Source organism: Lytechinus pictus, chromosome 3 (genome assembly GCF_037042905.1).
Source record: "Lytechinus pictus isolate F3 Inbred chromosome 3, Lp3.0, whole genome shotgun sequence".
NCBI lineage: Eukaryota > Metazoa > Echinodermata > Echinoidea > Temnopleuroida > Toxopneustidae > Lytechinus > Lytechinus pictus.
Genome location: NC_087247.1, coordinates 7,915,338 through 7,935,530, shown reverse-complemented (window position 1 = coordinate 7,935,530; position 20,193 = coordinate 7,915,338). Strand labels below are relative to the sequence as shown.

Here is a 20,193-nt window from a genome sequence, read left to right as displayed (position 1 = left end):
TTTTTTTAGTCAACAGATTGGTTCTTCGGAATGATTTACAAAAACACAAGGATCAGCCCCCACCCCCGAAAAAAGGAAATAATTCATTAAATTGTATTCTTTGATAATTCCCATCCAATTAAGATTTTAATATTCGAATTGATTTTACTTTTAAGCCTACATACAGATTTTTTTTAAGTAACGAACAACAGACAAGGATCAACAACAACAAAGAAAACCGCCATAAATTTAATTCATAATTGTATTTGTATTCCTGGGGAGTTACTATGGCTATTACCATGGTTACGATAATTGAATATATGTCACCAAACAAATGAAATTGTACAAACGTATTATTAATTGGTTTGTGTGCCATATAGAGCTTATTGTTTCATGATCATCTATACAGTGTTTCTGTATAAATAAATGCGCATATATTTAAATGAGCGATTAAATCTATTCCAAATATACATCATTTGTCCATTTCAATCTTTTCATAGATATCTTTTGAGAAAACTGTGGAAATTACTAAGATGAAAGAAGGGACAAAAGACGTGAGCTGGAGTGATGATGATAATAGTGATGTAGCTTTCGCATGGTTGGGGTGCTGATGATCATGTTGGCTACATGATGATGAGGATGATGATGGTGCTTGTGGCGATGAAGGTGGTGATGGCGATGCTGATGGATGATGTTGATGATGGTGATGTCGGCTGTATGATGATGACCACGATGCTTCGCTTGTATTGATGATGATAACAATGATCATGATGATTATGATGATGATGTTGATGATGATGATGGTGCTTGTGGTGAAAGAGGTGGTGTTGGTGATCCTACTCATTATGGTGATGATGGTGATATCGGCTGTATGATGATGATGTTGCTTGTGGTGAAAGAGGTGGTGGTGGTGCTATTCATTATGTTGATGGTGATGTTGGCTGTATTATGATGATGATGATGATGGTTGTGGTGGTGATAATGACGATAATGGAAATGATGCAGATGGTATTAATGGCAATGATAATACATAGAATACTAGTGGTGATTAAAGGGATGGTCCAGGATGGAAGTATTTATATCTCAATAAATATAGTAAAATTCACAAAGCAAAATGCTGAAAATTTGATCAAATTCAGATAACAAATAAAGTTATTGAATTTTAAAGATTTGCATTATTTCGGTGAAACAGTTTTAGGAATGTCTTTATGAATATTTAATAGGTAAGCTGTTGATGTCATATCCCCGCTTGTTCTTTTGTATTTTATTATAGGAAATTAGGTTTATTCAAAAATTTTCTACCAAGAACTAACACAATTGGATTGACAACTGATTAAGTGCATTCGTTATTTATTGCCGCAACCTATTTCATCATCATGTATGCAAAAATGAAACATTTATGATTTCATGTAATAACATTAGAAAAAGGAAAGTGGAGATGTGACATCATCAGCCCACCTAATGAATATTCATGACGATGTGCATATAACTGTTTTCACAAAATACTGATAAAATTTAGAATTCAATAACTTCGTTATTTGTTATCCGATTTTGATGAAATTTTCAACATTTTGCTCTGTGAATTTTACTATATTTATTTAGATATAAATATTTTCAGCCCGGACCATGCCTTTAATGAAGATTGCTAATTATGAGGATTGTCATAATAATGATAATGATGAAGGAAGACAATAGATGAGGATGATAATTTTGATAAAGATGTTGATAAATGTGTGAACGAACGACAATGATCGGATGGTGATTATGAGAATAATGATGGCGATGATGATGATGACTATGAAGTCTATGATAATCAGGGACTGTAGAAAGGGGGCTGAACATAAATCGTAATTTGATGATCATTTTAACGTTTTGTACAAGGTTACTGAAAAAAAAGTGACTGAGCATGCTAAAACTCCCCCTCTCCCGGTTCCGCGGCCTCTCATATTGATGATGATGAGGAGGAGGGGGGGGGGGGGTGGTTGTGATGATGATAATGGTGATATGAATAGTGGTGATATAGTGGTCTCAATATCGCTGGATATACCAGCCTTCAATGACCTCGCCGTTCGCTTCGCGATCATTGATCACTATTTCGACGATTTGGCCGTTAAGATGACAATATGACGTGAATTTCGCGACTTTTCATTAATTGATTTGGGCCACGGTGGTATAGAATTTTATCCGGTGACCCATATGAAGATAATAGCCACCTAAAAGCCCATGACGTCGTCAAATTGTCGACCAATAGTCGCGAAATTCATTATGAACGGATAAATTCTGGGGCTACAATAATGACGACGACAGTGATTTATGATGATGGTGATAATTATGATAATAATCAAAATTATGCTAATAATTGGAAAAAGGGCGACAGTGATGAAAATTATGATACCGTGATAATGAGCATGAACACTCAACATCATCATGTTAATGTTTATGATGTCGATGATATCAAGTCTCGTAATCACAGCCCCCCCCCCCCAAAAAAAAAAAATAATAATAATAAGTCTGTGTTGGTGATAATGATAGGTGGAACCCTGGACATGTAATAACGATGATCGGATGGTTAATATGATAGTGGTAAAATATTTTTCAATTTTTTTGTAGAGTTCAGACACACAAAGAAAAATATTTCGCCACCCAACATTCTTATAATTTTGTGCATAATAAGCAAAAATAATACGTACCATTTCCTTCAACCAATGTCTCCCAAATGTACTCTGTGTAAAGATAAAAAATAAAAGAATAACAAATTCAAACATCATACATCAGTCATAAAAATCAACCAATTGAAAGTATATACTTTAATTAAATGAATAAAAATATCATTTTGACTTGTAGATAAAGTGTAAATATTTCACAAGCTGGCGTTATGTATGGTCGATATTTCCAAAAAGACTAGTTTGATATTTCGGCGTCTTCCCGATTCATTGGACTGTACGCGCGTTACCATGGCTACGTGTATGCCTGCGGCTGTCTGTCTTGATATTTTCGACAATCATTCCATGATCATACCCCCTTTCGTATTCCGAGGGTAGTCACTCCCCGGGCTTGATGATGACAAGGGGTGATGTTTGGGAAACCAAAACAAATATGATCTGTCACAACTCTCCTCGCATATCCTTCACGTTTCGGCCATCCCGGCTTGAATGACTCCCCCGGCTCTCAGCCGGCTTTCTTTCTCCGCACCTCACGTTCTCACCGGCGAGAATTTTTTCTTAAAACCTCTTTCATTTTCATTTCGTTCTGTCATGTCTGTGTACGTGAAATAGGTGGAATGCCGTAAAGGGGTCGAAAAAACACGTTTCATGAATTGCCGGGAATAATTTCATCTGAATTTTATTTAATATACCCGCTTTTACGACAACTGTACGTACGCCCCAAAAATGCCAACAAGATCAATTCGCAAAATTCATATCATTAAGTTCCAGACTCATTAACAAAATACGCATTTCGGGACACTTCGAATGTTATATTTAAACGCTTACATAAATTATCTTTGTATCTAGAAGTGCTTTAAGTAAGTTATATAAAATGTATTATAGCATATAGGCCATTTAACAAACTTAAAAACAAAGTTTTCCACTTTAAAGATGCAATACTTATACATCTTATACCAAGCGAAACAAATAATTAAGTCTTAGTTAACAGAACTATGATAAATCAGTAGAGTAATATTGCGATGTAAGACCCATCGTGAAAGCAATCGACTTTATAATCATAACAAATTCGCCGCATGCAATAGTAGCTTTCAGATACTAGATTTCAACTATTCGACGTTTCTTGCATTATTAACTTCTTCATACTTTGTAAACCATGAAGGCAACCAACTCGAGTGAAAAAAATTGAAACTTTAGAACAGTGGAAACAAACCGCAGCCATTTTCTTTCCCCCTCCTTTCGAGCGCAGGAATTACGTAGTTACCCAGTCACTTGGGCATCAATACAGCTAAAAATATTCCCCTTCGCCCTTGGCCTCGGAACTAGCCCCCTTCTCGAGCATGCGCACAAGTGACTAGAGATCACACTGCTTACTATCAATTTCGATAAACATTGCTCTATTACTTCCCAAGGGTAGTATTTGTGACACCGCCAAAGGCAGTAAACCGAGCTTTAGAGGAAAAAAGGTGTTCGAAATCGACAAACGTTAGACATCCGATACCACATTATTATCTCTTTGGGATTTATTCCAAATTAACATTAAATGTTTCCGAATTGTAGCGATTGCTTCACTTCATTTCATATTTTCGAAAAAGTTATAACGAGAAATGATTTCATTGATTTACGAGTTGGAGTTGGATGGGACGGGTTCAGAACAAATGGTTAAAACAAAAGTGGAGATATCGACCTGATAAGAAAAGAATTCCTAACATCGCTCGATTGATCAAAGAAAATGTAATTCGCTTTTCATGTTTAATTCGTTTTATCCTTTTTTTAATTCTACGATTACAGAGCTTTTTTTCTGAAATTGGATTAGTCGATTTTCCGTCAAAAATGATAACTGAAAAGAGGAAGACCGAGCTTCAAAACGTGTTTTCCCCTTCTAAAGAAACAAATATTATTAAATCAAACTAACATAACGCTGAAAATTTCATCAAAATTTTAAATAAGAAATTTATGACATTTTAAAGGTTCGCTTATTTTTCACAAAACAGTGATATGCACAATTCAGTTCCTCATTTGCATACCGACCAGCATGTGCATATAACCGTTTTGTGAAATTAAGCGAAACTTTAAAATGTCATAAACTTTCTTATTTTACATCAGATTTTGATGAAATTAACAGTGTTATGCTTGTTGGATTTTTCTCTTTTTATTAAAATCGACTTTTTGTTGGGGTGGACTTGTCCTTTAAAGTTTATATGTCGCAATGCTATCGGGTTTTTAAAAAAATCTCAAAATACCTGCTCTGGTTTCAAACACAATTGATGAGGTATAGGGAATGAGTATTCATCTATCTCTTCGTCTACCTTTCATATTTCTTTCAACTATTGAACGACATCTCTCGCCATTTTCTTTTCAAATCGGTATACCATTGCCAAAGAAGCCTATCATAACAGAAAAGGGAGTTGCAGATCACGTTTACATGAGTAACCTTTCAACTTCAAGTTCAATTATATTTCATCTCATCTTCTGCTGAAAATTAAGGCTGTAGATCGATCTTCCCCGTATTTAACAAACCAGGGCGCGCTTCATGAAGAGTTGGTGAAGAGTTTTACAAACAAATTAGCTCTCAACCAATCAGAGGCAAGGATTTGCGGTAGCCTATAGCATCTATCGGGGATAGTCCGCGACAAAACTCTTCGTGAAACGCTCCCCCTACAAGAACTACTCGATTAAAAACCACCGACTGAAATAACTGAGAAGCCAAACGCCGAACGGATGCTTACCCGAAGTTGTGACGTCAACTATGAATTATGAAGAGTTGTCATATGATTGGCTCAATCATCAACCAATCACAATGCCCTATTCCCAAGGGGATTCCCATTTATTCAATTTAGTTGAAAGAAGGATGAAGTTGGGATTAAAAGTCCTCTGAGTTGAGTTGTCATATAGGATGCTTTGCGGGAAACACCGGGAAGGTTTCCCCCCAATTCAGTGATAGCGCGAGACAAGAAAATTTGATCAACAATCCAGGAGATATCAGTAAATTTGTCGGAAACATCAAAAAACTTGTTTAAATTATTTCTAATTCCGAAGGGGGTATATATGCCTTTTTCAGGATTAAGAATTTCTGGTCTTTCAGGGGTGATTTGGCAAAATTTCAGCAATAACACACTACCTCCGCCGTAAATATACACCGGGAATATACAACTGTTGCTGTTGACAGATTGTTCCGACTATTGGTTTATACAATCTGTGTAAATAATAAAAACTTATCAGCTTATGAACATCGTGATATTTTGAAGAAACACATATGACATGAACAAGTACCAACCCAATTTGATGGGCCTCCTCGGGACCCTCATTAAACATTGATATAAGTCGGTATGATGATCTGTTCCGTCGAAACCGGAAGAGACTTTTGAACCGTGCTCCCATTTACCAGGATAAATTTACTTCAGAGCCTAATACTTTCCCTTCTTCCTCACTCGTGCATTTTTCTCATTTGGAGCCCTGTTTAACATTCGCTCTTGAAAATATGCTTCCATCAACTATGGTTTTAAGCTATCTCTCATGCAACCACTGAAGTATCCAACATGGGCGTTGATTTGCTAATGCTTTCTATTCATTTGGTGATTTGTATTATTACATAATATCCCCCACTGAATAGAACTTTCTGCAGATCGACACCATTGGTATCCAATGCCCTTTCCAAATGTTCACTCATTTTCTCTCCTAAAACAGGATAATAATCTCATTCTCAATGCACTTCTCATCAATGGGGGGTTTTCACAGCCACTACGCAGACGCTTTCTGGAACATTGCGAATCTATTGTCAAAAGCCCTTCATGAAAAAGCAGTCTTTGTAAAAAATCAGTGAATCAAAACAGCAGTGTCGTCCTGGGTAAATGACATATTTTCAATTTCTTATTAGCTCAGAATTTTAGGACAATCAGCTGTCCTGGTTCACCAAATTGAGACAAAGACCTCTAAGCTGTTCATTGTGATTCAACGGGCACTTTCAATAGATTTACTATGTTGTAGAACCCGTTCCTGATGCAATTGCGAAAACTCACTATAATTGATATCAGCTTCTAGTTGTTTTTTATTTTATGTCTCCTCCACTTCTCAACACAGAGCACATCTTAATATTTTTATTATCAATATCATCATCATCATGAATATATTCTTCTTTTAATCTTCTTCTCTTTCTCCTTTTTCTTATGTTTTTCTTTCGTCTCATCATTTTATTTTTTCGTTTTCTTCTTCCTCTTCATTTTTTTCTTTTACATCTTTTTTTTTTTTTTTTTTTTTTTTTGGGGGGGGGGGCATAAATTGAGCAATACTCTCTTCCTCATTAACCTCTTTCTTCTTCTCCTTATCATTTTCTCCTCCTCATTCTTGTTTTTATTCTTCATTTTTCTTTTTCTTTTTTTTTGAGGGAGAAGGGGGATAAGTAGAGCAATATAGAATGTGAGTTAGCTCCAAGCCAACATTGGGAATTTATTGGCACAATGTGCAAAGACATAGATTACAAAATTGCGCTGTTTGATATATTATTTGATAAAATACTTAATTCATGTGAAAATATTTGCAGTTACGTCACTGAAGTCTTTTTTAAACTTCAAAGTATTATTCTGAAATAAGATTTTTAAGTATATTCAGTTTAATCCCAATGTAAGATCAAATGTCTTTATAACAAAATAATTCATTTATTGATCGAGAACAAATAATATTTCATATCAATTTAACAAAGAATACATGTGTAAATTTTTTAAAGCTTTTCGAAGTGTGAGAAGAATAATTAACAACAGTATCTGGAATCACACAATTCTTTCATCAGCTATCATGATCTAAAAATAAGACAAGATCTCTAATCAAAATCAGGTTTCTCACCAATATATTGCAATCAAGGAAAAGGAAACATTCTGTAACCTTTTGAAAATATCATATCTAAATATTCTCATCTAGGAATACATGTTTTAATCTACAATACTGAAAATATTGCAGAAAGATATGATTTCATTGAACACAGTAACACTCGAGTCAAGACCGGATGTATAACTGATATCTTTCCATAGCATATTATATAGGTATATCTGTATTCCTTTCACCATTTAATATTATATGTTAAGCGGAAACAATTATTAAGTTTCTACTCATTCATCAAAATGACAAAACAATAACTGCAGGATTGCCTCAATCCCATTTTCTGTTGATTATTTTTAAAATCTAATATTAACAATCATTTGCAAATGACATGATATTTCAAGATTATGTTATTGCATACCTTTCTGGAAACAATGTATATTACGATTCTTCCACATGACCCTCTAGGAACCAATCTCAGAGTAAATTATTAACGAATTCAAACTAAAAATAAACCTGGGTCCCGTAACACAAAGGTTAGCGATTGATCGTACGCTTGATTTTTACGATGATTGTACATTGTAGTCCATGGAATTGATCGTAGAAAAATGTTCTACGATCATTGCTAAGCTTTGTGTTACGGGCCCCTGTTCTTGTTAAACTTGTCAAACTGAAACATAAGGGTTAATATCAATTACTGTGAAACACAATTACCTCTCAAAATTACACTGGAATTCAGGAAGGAAGCGACCCTATACTGACTGACACATCAAAACTTCTCATTGGTACTGGCGGGAGGTGCAGTAGTTGCAGATACAGGAGTCGTGGATCTTGATATCGGTCTCCACAGTCTCGGAGTCTCCACCCTCCTCCTCTCTAGATGTCGGCTGGCATTGGAAGGAGACGGCGTCCATGTGATAGTTGCCCACGGAGCAACCCACGGGGCACTTGGGGACCGCCGCCTGCGAGATGCACCCTTCCATGTTGGGGGAGGGGTCAACCAGAACGGTACGAACGGGGGCACAAGCTATGGAGAAGGGTTGCAATTCAATTTAGTTACCGGTAAAAAAGGAGTAAAAATTGGCAGATAGGTAGACATATTGGAAAATTTAAAAAATCACAATTTCATTTGTTCACAGACCATGCCCCATTATCATGCCTCATTACTTTGATTTAATATATACACATTGTATGTTATATAGGGTTCCAAGGAAAATGGTATTTAACTATAAATGGCTGGGCTACCCTGCTTAAAAATATGAAATAAACAAAACATGAATAAAGTACAAAGAGTTACGATTGATCCGATCAACAACAACTATGGACGACCAGCAACATCAACATTTATAAAGCAAATCTGTTCAAAATATTTTCTAGATATAATGTACATTTATATATTCATCATTTTTCTCAGTGCGATTCTCTTTGTTTAATAAGAAGTTGTGCATATTTCCTGTAGAAAAAATAATGGTATGGATGGATTTCCATACAGTTGAGATTGCTTGGATCAATCATAATTCTTTGTAAGACGGGACCCTGATGAATCTCTATGTCTGTGTCGTTGATATCCGTCTTTAAACACTATTGGAATGTTGCAAGAAACTTGCAATCGATTGCAAGTCAATTTCTGGGGCCCTGTCTTACAAAGAGTTGCAATTGATCCGACCAATCACAACTAGAGAAAGCCAGCAAAGTCAACATGTACAATGCATGTTTGCTCAAATATTACTAATATACAAAGTAAATTCAATTCTTATACTGCAGTCTAACATAGAAGATGGTCCTGCTTTGTGGTTACTTCTCTGAATCTATTCATTTTTTTTTTTTTAATACCATTATTGGGGTTAAACCAAAGTGCTTTGTTTATTCATACATACTGCAATTCAAGCATGGCCTATTCTCAATCACATCCTCCGAGTTGCAGATCTGACGACGCTGCTGAGATCCTAGACCACAAACACCGCCCTCAGTGTTACAGGCTGTCCAGTCACTCCATTCACAGTTCTCAACTGCAAAGGAAAAATCAAGAATGGTAATGTAGTATAAAATGCAAGATTGTGTGCATCCTAATATGACTTCCCAAACATTTTTGACTGGGGCTTTTGTTTATGTGCAATTAATTAAAATGCAAATACAGTTTTATCCAAGAATCACTAGAAGATAGGCCGGTGCGTTAATGAATTATGTACACTCAAACATTTGTGATTGATAATTTTTCAAAATTACTAATGAAACTATCATTATTTCTTCATTAACTTTACTATTACTACATATATTATGATCATTACTATTAATATTATCATCACTTATTATTATCATAATCATCATTATTACTATTATCATCATCATTAGCATTATCTCTAGCTAAAGCCAGGGAAGCTGCGTTTTGCATCTTCTGGTAAATATGGATATATAAATTCAGCTATTATCATTTTCATCAACATTTTCATTATAATTACAAACATAATCATTATCATATTATCATCATCATTCTCACAAGAACCTTGACCACCACAACTTTTGTAATCACCATCACCATAATCATTACCATTACCATTACAATTATCATGATCATTATTATCAACATCATCATTATAATATCCCTCATCATCATCATTTTCATTACAATCATAATCACCATCACCACCATCATCATCTTCACCATCACCATTATCATCATTATCATTATCATCATCATCATCATCATCACCACAATCATTATCATTACCATCATCATCATCATCACCATCACCATTATCATCATTATCATCATCATCATCATCATCATCACCACAATCATCATCATCATCACAATCATTACCATTATCCTCATTATAGAACATAGCAGGCTCTGGTTCTGGTTGCTCGTTGCACAGAACACGGATAGGAATGTTGGCTCTCACATCCTCGCCTTCAGGATTACGAGCTAGGGGGGCCTATTAACAAAAACAATTTTAGATATATAACACCTTCTGAAAAAAAACTATCAATGTTTTAGTTAGCAGAAAGGTTTAAGGCTTGAAATGGATAGGTCATTTTATCATCACTTGGCTTAGCCAGAATTTAAGTGCTTTAAAATGAATGCCCACTAGCATACCCAGGAGAACAGTGAGGATGTTTTTATTTTGGGGGGAGGGGAGGGTAATAAAGAGGTGCCTCTTCAGAAATTATTCAAAATAGAGTGCCAAATGGAATCTATAGCATATAAAGAAATGGGCCTGTATTCTGAAGTACGGTTTAACTTGGACCACGGTCTAACTTTGTGATAAAAGTATGGAAAGCAAAACATGTCAGAATTTTTGTTACACTGTATGTTTCTTATGTTTACTGTGCTCTTTCATAACTTGTGATTATCGAAGAAAGCTATATAATTGATCCTTCCGAAACAGTTAAGAATGATTTGAGAGAAAAATGAGCTGATACCTTGAAATTCTACTGTTAAAGATTTATGTCACTATTGGCTATTCATAGTTAAACCACTACTTTAAAACCTGAGTTTTAATCAAACCTGACTTCAGAATACGGGCCAATGTCTCAAAATCTGTTGAAACTTCAATAAAACCTCTTTTGACTCCACATTTTAAACCGGCCTTAAAGTCATACATGAACAACCCTACCCAATCCTTTCATTAACACCCACAAGCAAATACATATTAAAAATGTGATAAGTTTATAGATAGGGGTAGGGATGGGGTATTAAAAGGGGTGTTGGTATGGGTTGGTGGGGTAGTCATGGTTTTATGGTTGGACAGGTATGCAGGGTAGGTGTAGGGGAGTTAAGGGGGTCGTAAGTGGTTGGGTAAAGGATATCAGGTAGCAAGGGATAATTGTCATAGAACTTTATGCCACACATTTATGCCAGTACAATATATCCCTCAAAGGGTATCAACTAGAATGTCAACAGATAACTAACTCATAGAAATTAAGTACACAATTATGCAGAATCACATATCCCTCACTGAAACATGATTGCTTCATTAAGCGAGAAATCATAAATCATAACATTTCGTGGCACACGACGTCTCTATATACACCTCTTATCTGATTCAAGGTGTCAGTTCTAGCCAATGCAGAGTAGATTACGATCATTAATCTCACAATTAGTGTCACAACCACATGGGTGTGGGATGACATATTCATTAGAGAAATGTCTGCATGGTGCATATCTAGCCTACTCATGTTGTATACTTGGTAATTACAAACACACAGTCTCTCCACAATCCCCAGAAGAATTGTCAGAAGGCTGGTTTGTTATGACAAGCCAGATTACTTCAGCCCCACACACATGTTAATATTCAAAGATCCATCTGTGCATTTCTCAGATATGAAAACTCTACGACACATCTGCTCAACATCCATTGATGCTTTAAAAGTACTGAAAACTTAATTCATGCAGAATTCTTCTTAGCAGTGATTACACGATGCTTAGAATGAATTGTAAAACTGGTTCACATTTTATGTCTTAAGAGTGGGAAAATATGAAGAGATGATAATTTATAAGAAGGCATGTAAACCAACTAGAGATTCTCTACATTTACAGTTCTTCTCCTCTAGCTGGGCCATGTTCCACAATGTATGTGGCAAATTCAAATCCATCCTGACTATGGCAAGCCACCAACACCATTATTTCGAATCCAATGAAATGGGCAATGCAGTCCACACAAAAAATAACAAAGGTCACTTCACTTCAAAATTAAAATTAAAAAAAAATCAAACAAACGGTCCAGAATACCAAAATTCTTGGATGAAAAGCTTACACATACAGGGATCTTTGTCATGATGGCCAGTATAGGTAAATTACAGGTTGAGTTTAGGATGTTTTAATAATAATATAGGACTTGTATAGCGCATGTATCCACCTTCCTAGGTGCTCAAGGCGCTCCTATATTACGCCGGCTAAGCTAGTCTACCGATTCTGGTGCGCACAGCTTCTTCAGGAATTACTTCCTTCCGGTACCCATTTGCCTCACCTGGGTTGAGTGCAGCACAATGTGGATTAATTTATTGCTGAAGGAAAACACGCCATGGCTTGGAATCGAACCTACGTCCTTCAGATTGAAAGACGGGAGTCTTAACCACTAGACCACGACGCCCCCACTTCATTTTCATTATGTAAAAAGGCTAAATTTTATGGGATTCTATTACCATGGTTACAAACCACATAATCATAAATGGAAGAACCAAATTGTTAGAATCAAAGAGATCCTTTGTTAGTACAGACATATTTTCCTTGCACCAATTGCTAAAGATTATAAAGGCAAGAAACAAAACAGGTACGCGAGCTAGAAAATAAAGGTATCGGAATCAAATTTCAAATGTGGAAGTGCCGAATATTGAAATCTGTGAAAATACCCCCACACATTTTGATAATTTTTGTGAATATTCTTCTTATTTCAAACTGATACTTTGTAATGACAGCATTTATACATTTTCTTCGATTTACACACTGTATATCAAAATAATCAATATTTACACCTGAAATCAATGAAAAAAATCTGAATTTACCTGAATAAAGATGTTGTCAGTATAGCTCTCACCATCGATACACGGTGCAGGGTTATAGCGGAGTGCGTTCAGACTAACCATCGCATTGATTCCATCCGTTAATCCTCCCATGTAAATGGATTGTGTATTCCGCTGCATTGCTCTAGCCTCTGTTACAAACACAGAACATTATCCAATACAACTCTTCTTCGAAGATGAAAAGAATCGTGTAGGTGTGGGAGATCGGTGATGCTGTGTATATGGGAGTGAGACATGGCGTTCTGAGTGAAAATGAGAAGGGGACTTTGAGGAGCCAGAGCACCGATATTAACCCCCATTCCACAGAGAGCAAGACCTTTGAAAGACTGCTGTAAGACCATGAAACTTGCTTGATCTTTCTAAGGTCTTTCAACGAACTTTCAAAGATCTCCGAGGTCTTTCACGATTCTTGATGGACCTCTCAATGGTCTTCGTGGTCCTCGTGAGTACCAAAACTCTTTGAAACGGTTCAAAACAGTCTTTCAGCGGTCTTACAGGTAAATTGTCTTTTGATGGTCTTTCAGCAGTCTTTCAATTAACTTTCAAAGTTCTTATTAGTCTTTCCATGATCTTTTGGCAGTCTCTCAAGATTTTTGCGGAGATTGCTGTAAGACTTGTGAGAGATCATTGAAAGATCATCGAAAGATCATTGAAAGACCAGGCAAAGTCCATGGAAAGAATTCTGAAAGATCACTTGTTGCATAAAAGATCTCTGAGAGACCATTGAAAGATCTCTATAGGACAAGTCTAAGACCAGTAAGACAAGAAATATCGATTAGTCTTTCAGAGTTCTTTGAGGGGTCTTTCTGAGCCATTCCACAGAGATGACAAATTTCACTGATCTTGGAGGCTGCTGTAAGACCTTGCCAATTTTTGGTCTTTGAAAGGTCTTTCAAAGGTCTCCCCTAGAGCGGTGTGTGGCATGAAGTTAATCAACAAGAAGAAAATGGTGGACTTGATGTAGACATTGGGTTTGAAAGAAGCAGTGGACCGGTCGGCAAAGACGAAAGGGGTACGATGGTATGAGCACGTGCTGAGGAGGGATGATCATGCATGTTTTTTAAAAGTTTTTTAGTACAAGAAAGGTGCTTCACGGAGGAGGAGGGGTCATTACAAAAAGATATGGAAGAAGCAGGTGGAGTGTTGAGGATGGAGGGTGTACTGAATCATGCTAAGTGGAAGAAGGGAGTAAGGGTGATTGCCGTATTAAGTGTCAGGTAAATTTAGCTACCCCTGAGATTAGGGCCCAGTCTTACAAAGAGTTGCGATTGATCCGATCAATCTCAACTATGGACGGCCAGCAATGTCAACATCTATTATTCATGTTTGTTCAAATTATTTTCAAACTATGATGCCTATTCATGCATTCATTGTTTTCTTGAATATTCACTGTGCTTCTCCTTTGTTTACAAAGGAGAATTTCCTGTAGAAAAAATAGAGTTACGATTGATTGGATCAATTGTAACTCTTTGTAAGACATGGATCTGATCAACGGACAAAACTGGATAGAAAACTTTGGACTATTCTCTCACTTCAATATTTTTGAATGGTTGTTAGACTAAAAAATTGGTAGAACTGTACTGAATAATGTACAGATATTCCTGACTAGCACCAAGAGAATAACACCACATGTCCAATTAAGAAATAAGTCAGAAAAAACCCAGGATTTGCATCTGTAATCTATGGCATACCAGAGCGACAACTGTACCACACAGACAAAACCTGTCCATGGTAGAGTCAAAATGAATTCAGATATTCCCGATTGTATTCTGACTTGTAAATTCCTAGTTAGTCATGGCCTTTAAAATTCCTGAACTACATGTTGTCTGAAATTTCTTAGTCTAATATCTAGATCGTCTATAACATCACCACTGCCAAACCGATTTGGTCTATCTCCAGTTTGGCAAAATTGCTAAGAAATTTTTAAGATTATATATTTATGACTCTATCTACCCCTCACAGGTACAAGTCTTCAAACATATCAAATATTGTCAATGTTACATTAAAAAATATATATATGAAAACAATACAAATTTTACATCCATAAAATGCTTAATAAATGTATGATATTTATAAACATAACACATTATAAATCTATAATACGAAGGAATTTTAAAAATACTTTTTATGTTTGTTCTTATACCAACTTGGGAGAATTTCAATTTGGCAAATAATCAAATGGTCTCATTGCCAAAACAATTTAGTCCTGAGTCCCGTAACACAAAGGTTAGCGATTAATCGTACACTTGATTCTTACGATTGATTGTACATTGTAGTCAATGAAATCAATCATAGAAAAATGTTCTACGATCATTGCTAAGCTTTGTGTTACAGGCCCCTGGTTGTGAATGTGAATAATTGTCTCAAAGTGACTGCACTGAAAGGGCTGTTTTATCATTTGTCTAGGAAGTGGTGTTTGAAGTAAAGCAAAGGAATCCCCAAATAACAAAATATTGACTAAATTCTAAAGGTCACTTGCACTGATTATAAATAAGCATGTATGTGACTACATCTAAATTATAAGCCCAACATTATGTTGAATTGTTTACAGACAGGCACTGGAAGAGCAATCCTTTGCAGTGGACGATTCAGGGGCAAATTCGCCAGATTGACAGTACACCAAATGGGTTTAACCCATGTTAGAATATCTGAGAAATAGACTATTTGCTGCAGACCAAGCGAATAAAAATCTTATTCCTATGAAATCAATTTTCAAGTCAATAAATATACGACCGGCCACCCAAAAACCAACAATAAGTGGCCCAAAATCATATTTTTCATAGATATTTTTTTGACCAAAATTAATCAACAATAACCCACAAAAGTACTTGATTGAATGCAGAAGAAATTCAGTGAGAACCTAAAAAAATAAGGGGAAAAGAAGGTTTGAAGTTTAGCATTCACTCAACCACAAAAGCTGCACACGGTGCAATCTCTAAGAAACTTTTAAGCAGTCTGGAAGAAATGATGTCCAAGAAACTCTTGTACCTTGTCTTTTATTGAACTTTACAATTAAAATTTGACAGTATGAAGAAGAAGAATTAGTCTTTCTAATTTTCTTATTACTAATTTTTGAATACCAAATTCACTGGCTATTCATAGAGAACCTTCCCTGGGGACTTATTGTTGGTTTTGGAGTGGCTGGTCACATATGGTGGCAGTGGTGGGATGAAAAACCCCCAATTATTTCTGAAAATATATGCTGTGTGCATACATCCTGTCTGATTTTCAAAGACTTCGTAGATATTGGAACATAATACCAAGCACAATATTAGTCCAGGCTGCATAAGGATGATCTGCCTCGGTATGGGTGCCATACATGTCAAGTTGACGTGGGCGGTGTTTCATAATGCTGTTAGTTACACACAATGTCATGCAGGACTGGTAATTTGTATTTTTGCTAAACTCCTGGTGGGCATGGAGTTCTTATAATCAATTGTGTCTAATAATAAACTTTGAATTAAAATGTCGGTTGAACTTTGAGTTAAGATTTTGGTTAATAATAAAGATTGTAATCTATAAAAAATCCTGTTCTCATTACACTTTCTAAAACTAGTTTACTGGAAAGCGGTTCAGGAAAACAGTTTGGAAGATCGCTTTGCTAGCGTTCCCATTTGATCACACGGAAGTGGTTTTCAAAATCACTTCACGTAAAGCGATCTTGTTGCTATGGGAACGCTCTCAGTGGGGTGGCACTTTTTGCAAACTTCGAAACTGCAGCGTAGGCATTCTACACCTGTTGTGTGGAGTAGCGCACTCAAAATGTGCGAAGATCGCTTCCCGAAGAACGGTTGTGTCCTCACTTACGTTAAAACCGGTTTAAAGAAGCAAAAAGATCTTGAAAACTACATCGCGAGGTGGTTTTATGAACCGGTTTGGAAGATCGCTTGGACCGTTTTCATTACACGTTTAGAAAACTAGTTTTAGGAAGGTAGTGAGAACGGTCTGAAAGAGAAGATTTCAACTTGAGCTGATGCCTCAAAATAATTGATGATTAAGGGAATGTTTCATGGAAGGACTTGTCAGACGTTTGATCCAACAGGAAAATAGATACTTAGCCAATCAAAATCAAGGAAAGCAGCAATGTTAATGAAATGCTCCCCTGACGCAGCTCCATGAACTCATCAACATTTTTGTCTGAAAAGTTGTCAGATCTGACAACTTTCATTGAGTTTCATTGGCTAAGAAGCAATGTCACTATGGTATCTGTCACTATGGTATCTATAAAACTGACTATAAAACGTTCGACAAGTCCTTTCATGAAATGCTGCCCCGGTCACCAGTCCTGTGTTAAAGCGTGCAGAAGTTTTCATATGAAAAGCTTCCTGAAATACCATCCAAGAAGATAAAGGTGGCCCAATAGACTTACTCATTCTCCCTTCCATACAGGTGAGTCTACGACTATGCATGTCATCGTCAGGACAACATAGAAGGTTGCCTTGACAATCGCTGTGATCTCTGCACTGAACACCTCCTTGATCTTGTGGGGAGACATCTTGGGTGGAGGGACAATCATCTGGAACAAACATATTACACGATATCAACAGAAATGTTACATGATATAAAGGATAAGGCCTAATGCCCCAGTTCCACTATGCCGATGTGCTACAATTTGACAATTCTTCAGATCGGGTAGGATCGAGGGAGAAATGAACCATTTTACTGGGAGTCAGCGAAAAATAACATGCTGCAATAAAAATTGTCCAAAGGAACTGGGGATTAATTACGTCTACGTGCCACTGTTAGTACGCCAGAAAAGATCTGATTACGCTCATCCCACGAGTGTGCACCATGTCATTTCAAAATGAACTTTCTCTGATAGTGAAGATTGGCATGAAAATTTATACATGTTCAAAATTTTTAGCCGCTCATGTCGACCTGAATAAAAGGACCACTGTCTTCATGGCGTTGTTATTACGCTGCTCCCGATTTCAACCAATTCCTGTCCCGATCTCTGCTGATCTAACGATAGGGATGGATCAGGGTTTTAGATCGTGGTAGTAGAATGGCCCATTAAGGCACGCTACCAACAGTCTGGGCTGCGTTTTCAATGTCTTCCGACTGGAATCTTAATAGCGTTTTTTTTTTACTGCAAATCCTCAGCATACATAAAATAATAGTGAAGTTAGGAATGCTACTGTAGAAGAAGCTAGGTAGATTCCTGTTGAAAGATGTAGCAAAGTTTGGTATAGGAGCCTAAGAAAACAAAGAGTGCTGTGTGATTTTCAGTAGGACATCAAGAGAAGCTTTTGTCAGAATGGTCAAATTTCAGTGTTTAGTCATTCTTGAAAGAGTATACTTTTTTCAATGCAGTATGAAAAATGGATATTCCAAAGATCCCACAAAGCCAATTTTTATTTTAATTAGCGAGGTCGGTTTCCAAAATTGTTTGAAATACCACTTAAGCATTCACATTACTCATTAAAATGATTTCTAATAAACTGGTATAAGAAAGTAGCTGAGAACGAGGTTAGAGTGCTCTGTATCTTGTAGAAAAGACACTATTGAAATACCAACTACTATTATCATGACTGTCATTAAACCTATGAGCAAATGATAATTCAGTACAGTATCCAAAGAGCTGAATGTATGGTATCCAAAGAGCTGACTTAATTCTTTTGATCAAACTGTTTTTCAGTGTTGGAAATAAAATAAATGAAATGAAATGAATGTAACTTACACATTGATTTGAGACTGGTATCAAGGTGCAGGGAACCGATATCTGATGAAACAGCCATCTCTATGAATTCATCCTTGTCGAATCTTCTTAAGACTGCAGTCTGGTTGATGTACAGAGTATCGGACTCCGATACGCACATCTCTTTGGGCTGAACGAGCACCGGCATGTAGGGCATTATACCCCCATACGTCTCGATGGTGATGTGAGAGCGTCGGAATGGTTGAACTGTGAAGACAAACAACCAAAGAATGTCAGATGCCACATCTGTGTACATGTTTTAGTCTCTGAAATATTCTGTTAAATTTGGGGGGTTACGGTTTCACTACAGAAAAAAATGCTTATTGACAAGCCAAAGTTTTACAAGCTTAAATTATGACCAAGATTGGTAAACAACTGTAGGGCATTATCATTCCTCCCCTCTCTATGGTGATGTGAGAGCATTGGAAGGGTTGAAATGTGAAGACAATCGGCTAAAGGATATATGTGTATAGGCTTATTAAGAGTTTAACTTCATTAGAATTTGTTTTATTATTCTGCTGAAGCTTGTCAATCACGATCTGAATTTCATTGAAAAAAAGTTATATTTTTGTAATGAGTAATATTCATCACAGGCAACTCACACAAATAAGCTGTGCTTTCTTGTGGGTTCTAGAACACAGATAATGTGTTGAAAATGCCCGCCAAATATCAATGAACAGCTGGAAGGTCTTTGTCAAACATTGGGGAACCAAAACAGGAGTTTCGTCCTAAGTTTCGGAGCTGACTTTTAAAACTGCAAAAATGTTGTTCGTCCATAGTCCAGGATGAAAATGCTGTTTTAATTCAACAGTCTGTGACAAAGACTTCTTTGTTGTTTGACTTTGAAACAGAGGGTCGTGGGTTCGAATCCCAGCCATGGCGTAGTTTCATTCAGCAAGAAATTAATCCACATTGTGCTGCACTCAACCCAGGTGAGGTGAATGGGTACCTGGCAGGAATTTATTCCTTGAAATGCCGAGCGCGTAAAAGCTGCTCGGGCTACAGCCAGGGTAATAATATCCAAGTCCTTTGGAAGCGCATAGAGACGTTATTCATAATGTGTTATGCGCTATACAAGAACTGACTATTATTATCATTATCGTTTCTTTCATTGTCATGAAAAAGACATTTGACAATACATTTTCTATGTTCTTGCATCTGTCATGTGTTGTGGAGCAAAAACTCCCTGATATATTCTCAGAGCAGTGTCAGTGTTTGGTCAGACCACTAAAATGCCTAAGAGCCCAGGACCAAAATCCAGTTAAAACCAATTAGGGCAAAACCAATTGAAACCAGTTGGCCAACTGGTTTCAATAGGGAAATTGGAACAACTGGTTCCAATTGAAAACCAGTTGCCAATTGGTTCCAGTTAAAACCAATTGGTTCCAATTGAAAACCAGTTGCCAATTGGTTCCAGTTAAAACCAATTGGGCAACTGGAACCAGTTGGCAATTGGTGTCAATTGGTGCAGTTGTTCCAATTTCCCTATTCAAACCAATTGAATCCAATTGGAGGCAA

The 20,193-nt window shown here is 36.5% G+C and overlaps 1 protein-coding gene across 7 annotated transcripts in view; it reads right to left on the bottom strand.

The window, feature by feature from the left end:
- The window catches only part of LOC129255954 (uncharacterized), a 49,439-nt gene that overhangs the window by 5,866 nt on the left and 23,380 nt on the right, over positions 1–20,193 (bottom strand). For 4 of the 7 annotated variants that reach the window (XM_064096277.1, XM_064096274.1, XM_064096275.1 and 1 more), the window contains 6 exons: positions 18,658–18,882; positions 17,347–17,493; positions 12,960–13,108; positions 10,276–10,390; positions 9,332–9,463; positions 6,674–8,481 (listed from right to left, as the gene is read on the bottom strand). In XM_064096277.1, coding sequence (XP_063952347.1) covers positions 8,234–8,481; positions 9,332–9,463; positions 10,276–10,390; positions 12,960–13,108; positions 17,347–17,493; positions 18,658–18,882 — 1,016 coding nt within the window. In that variant the 3' untranslated portion in view covers positions 6,674–8,233. Of the gene's footprint in view, positions 1–2,669; positions 2,703–6,673; positions 8,482–9,331; positions 9,464–10,275; positions 10,391–12,959; positions 13,191–17,346; positions 17,494–18,657; positions 18,883–20,193 lie in introns of those variants that run through there. The other 3 variants (XR_010292890.1, XR_010292889.1, XR_010292891.1) reach the window with 2 other exon arrangements.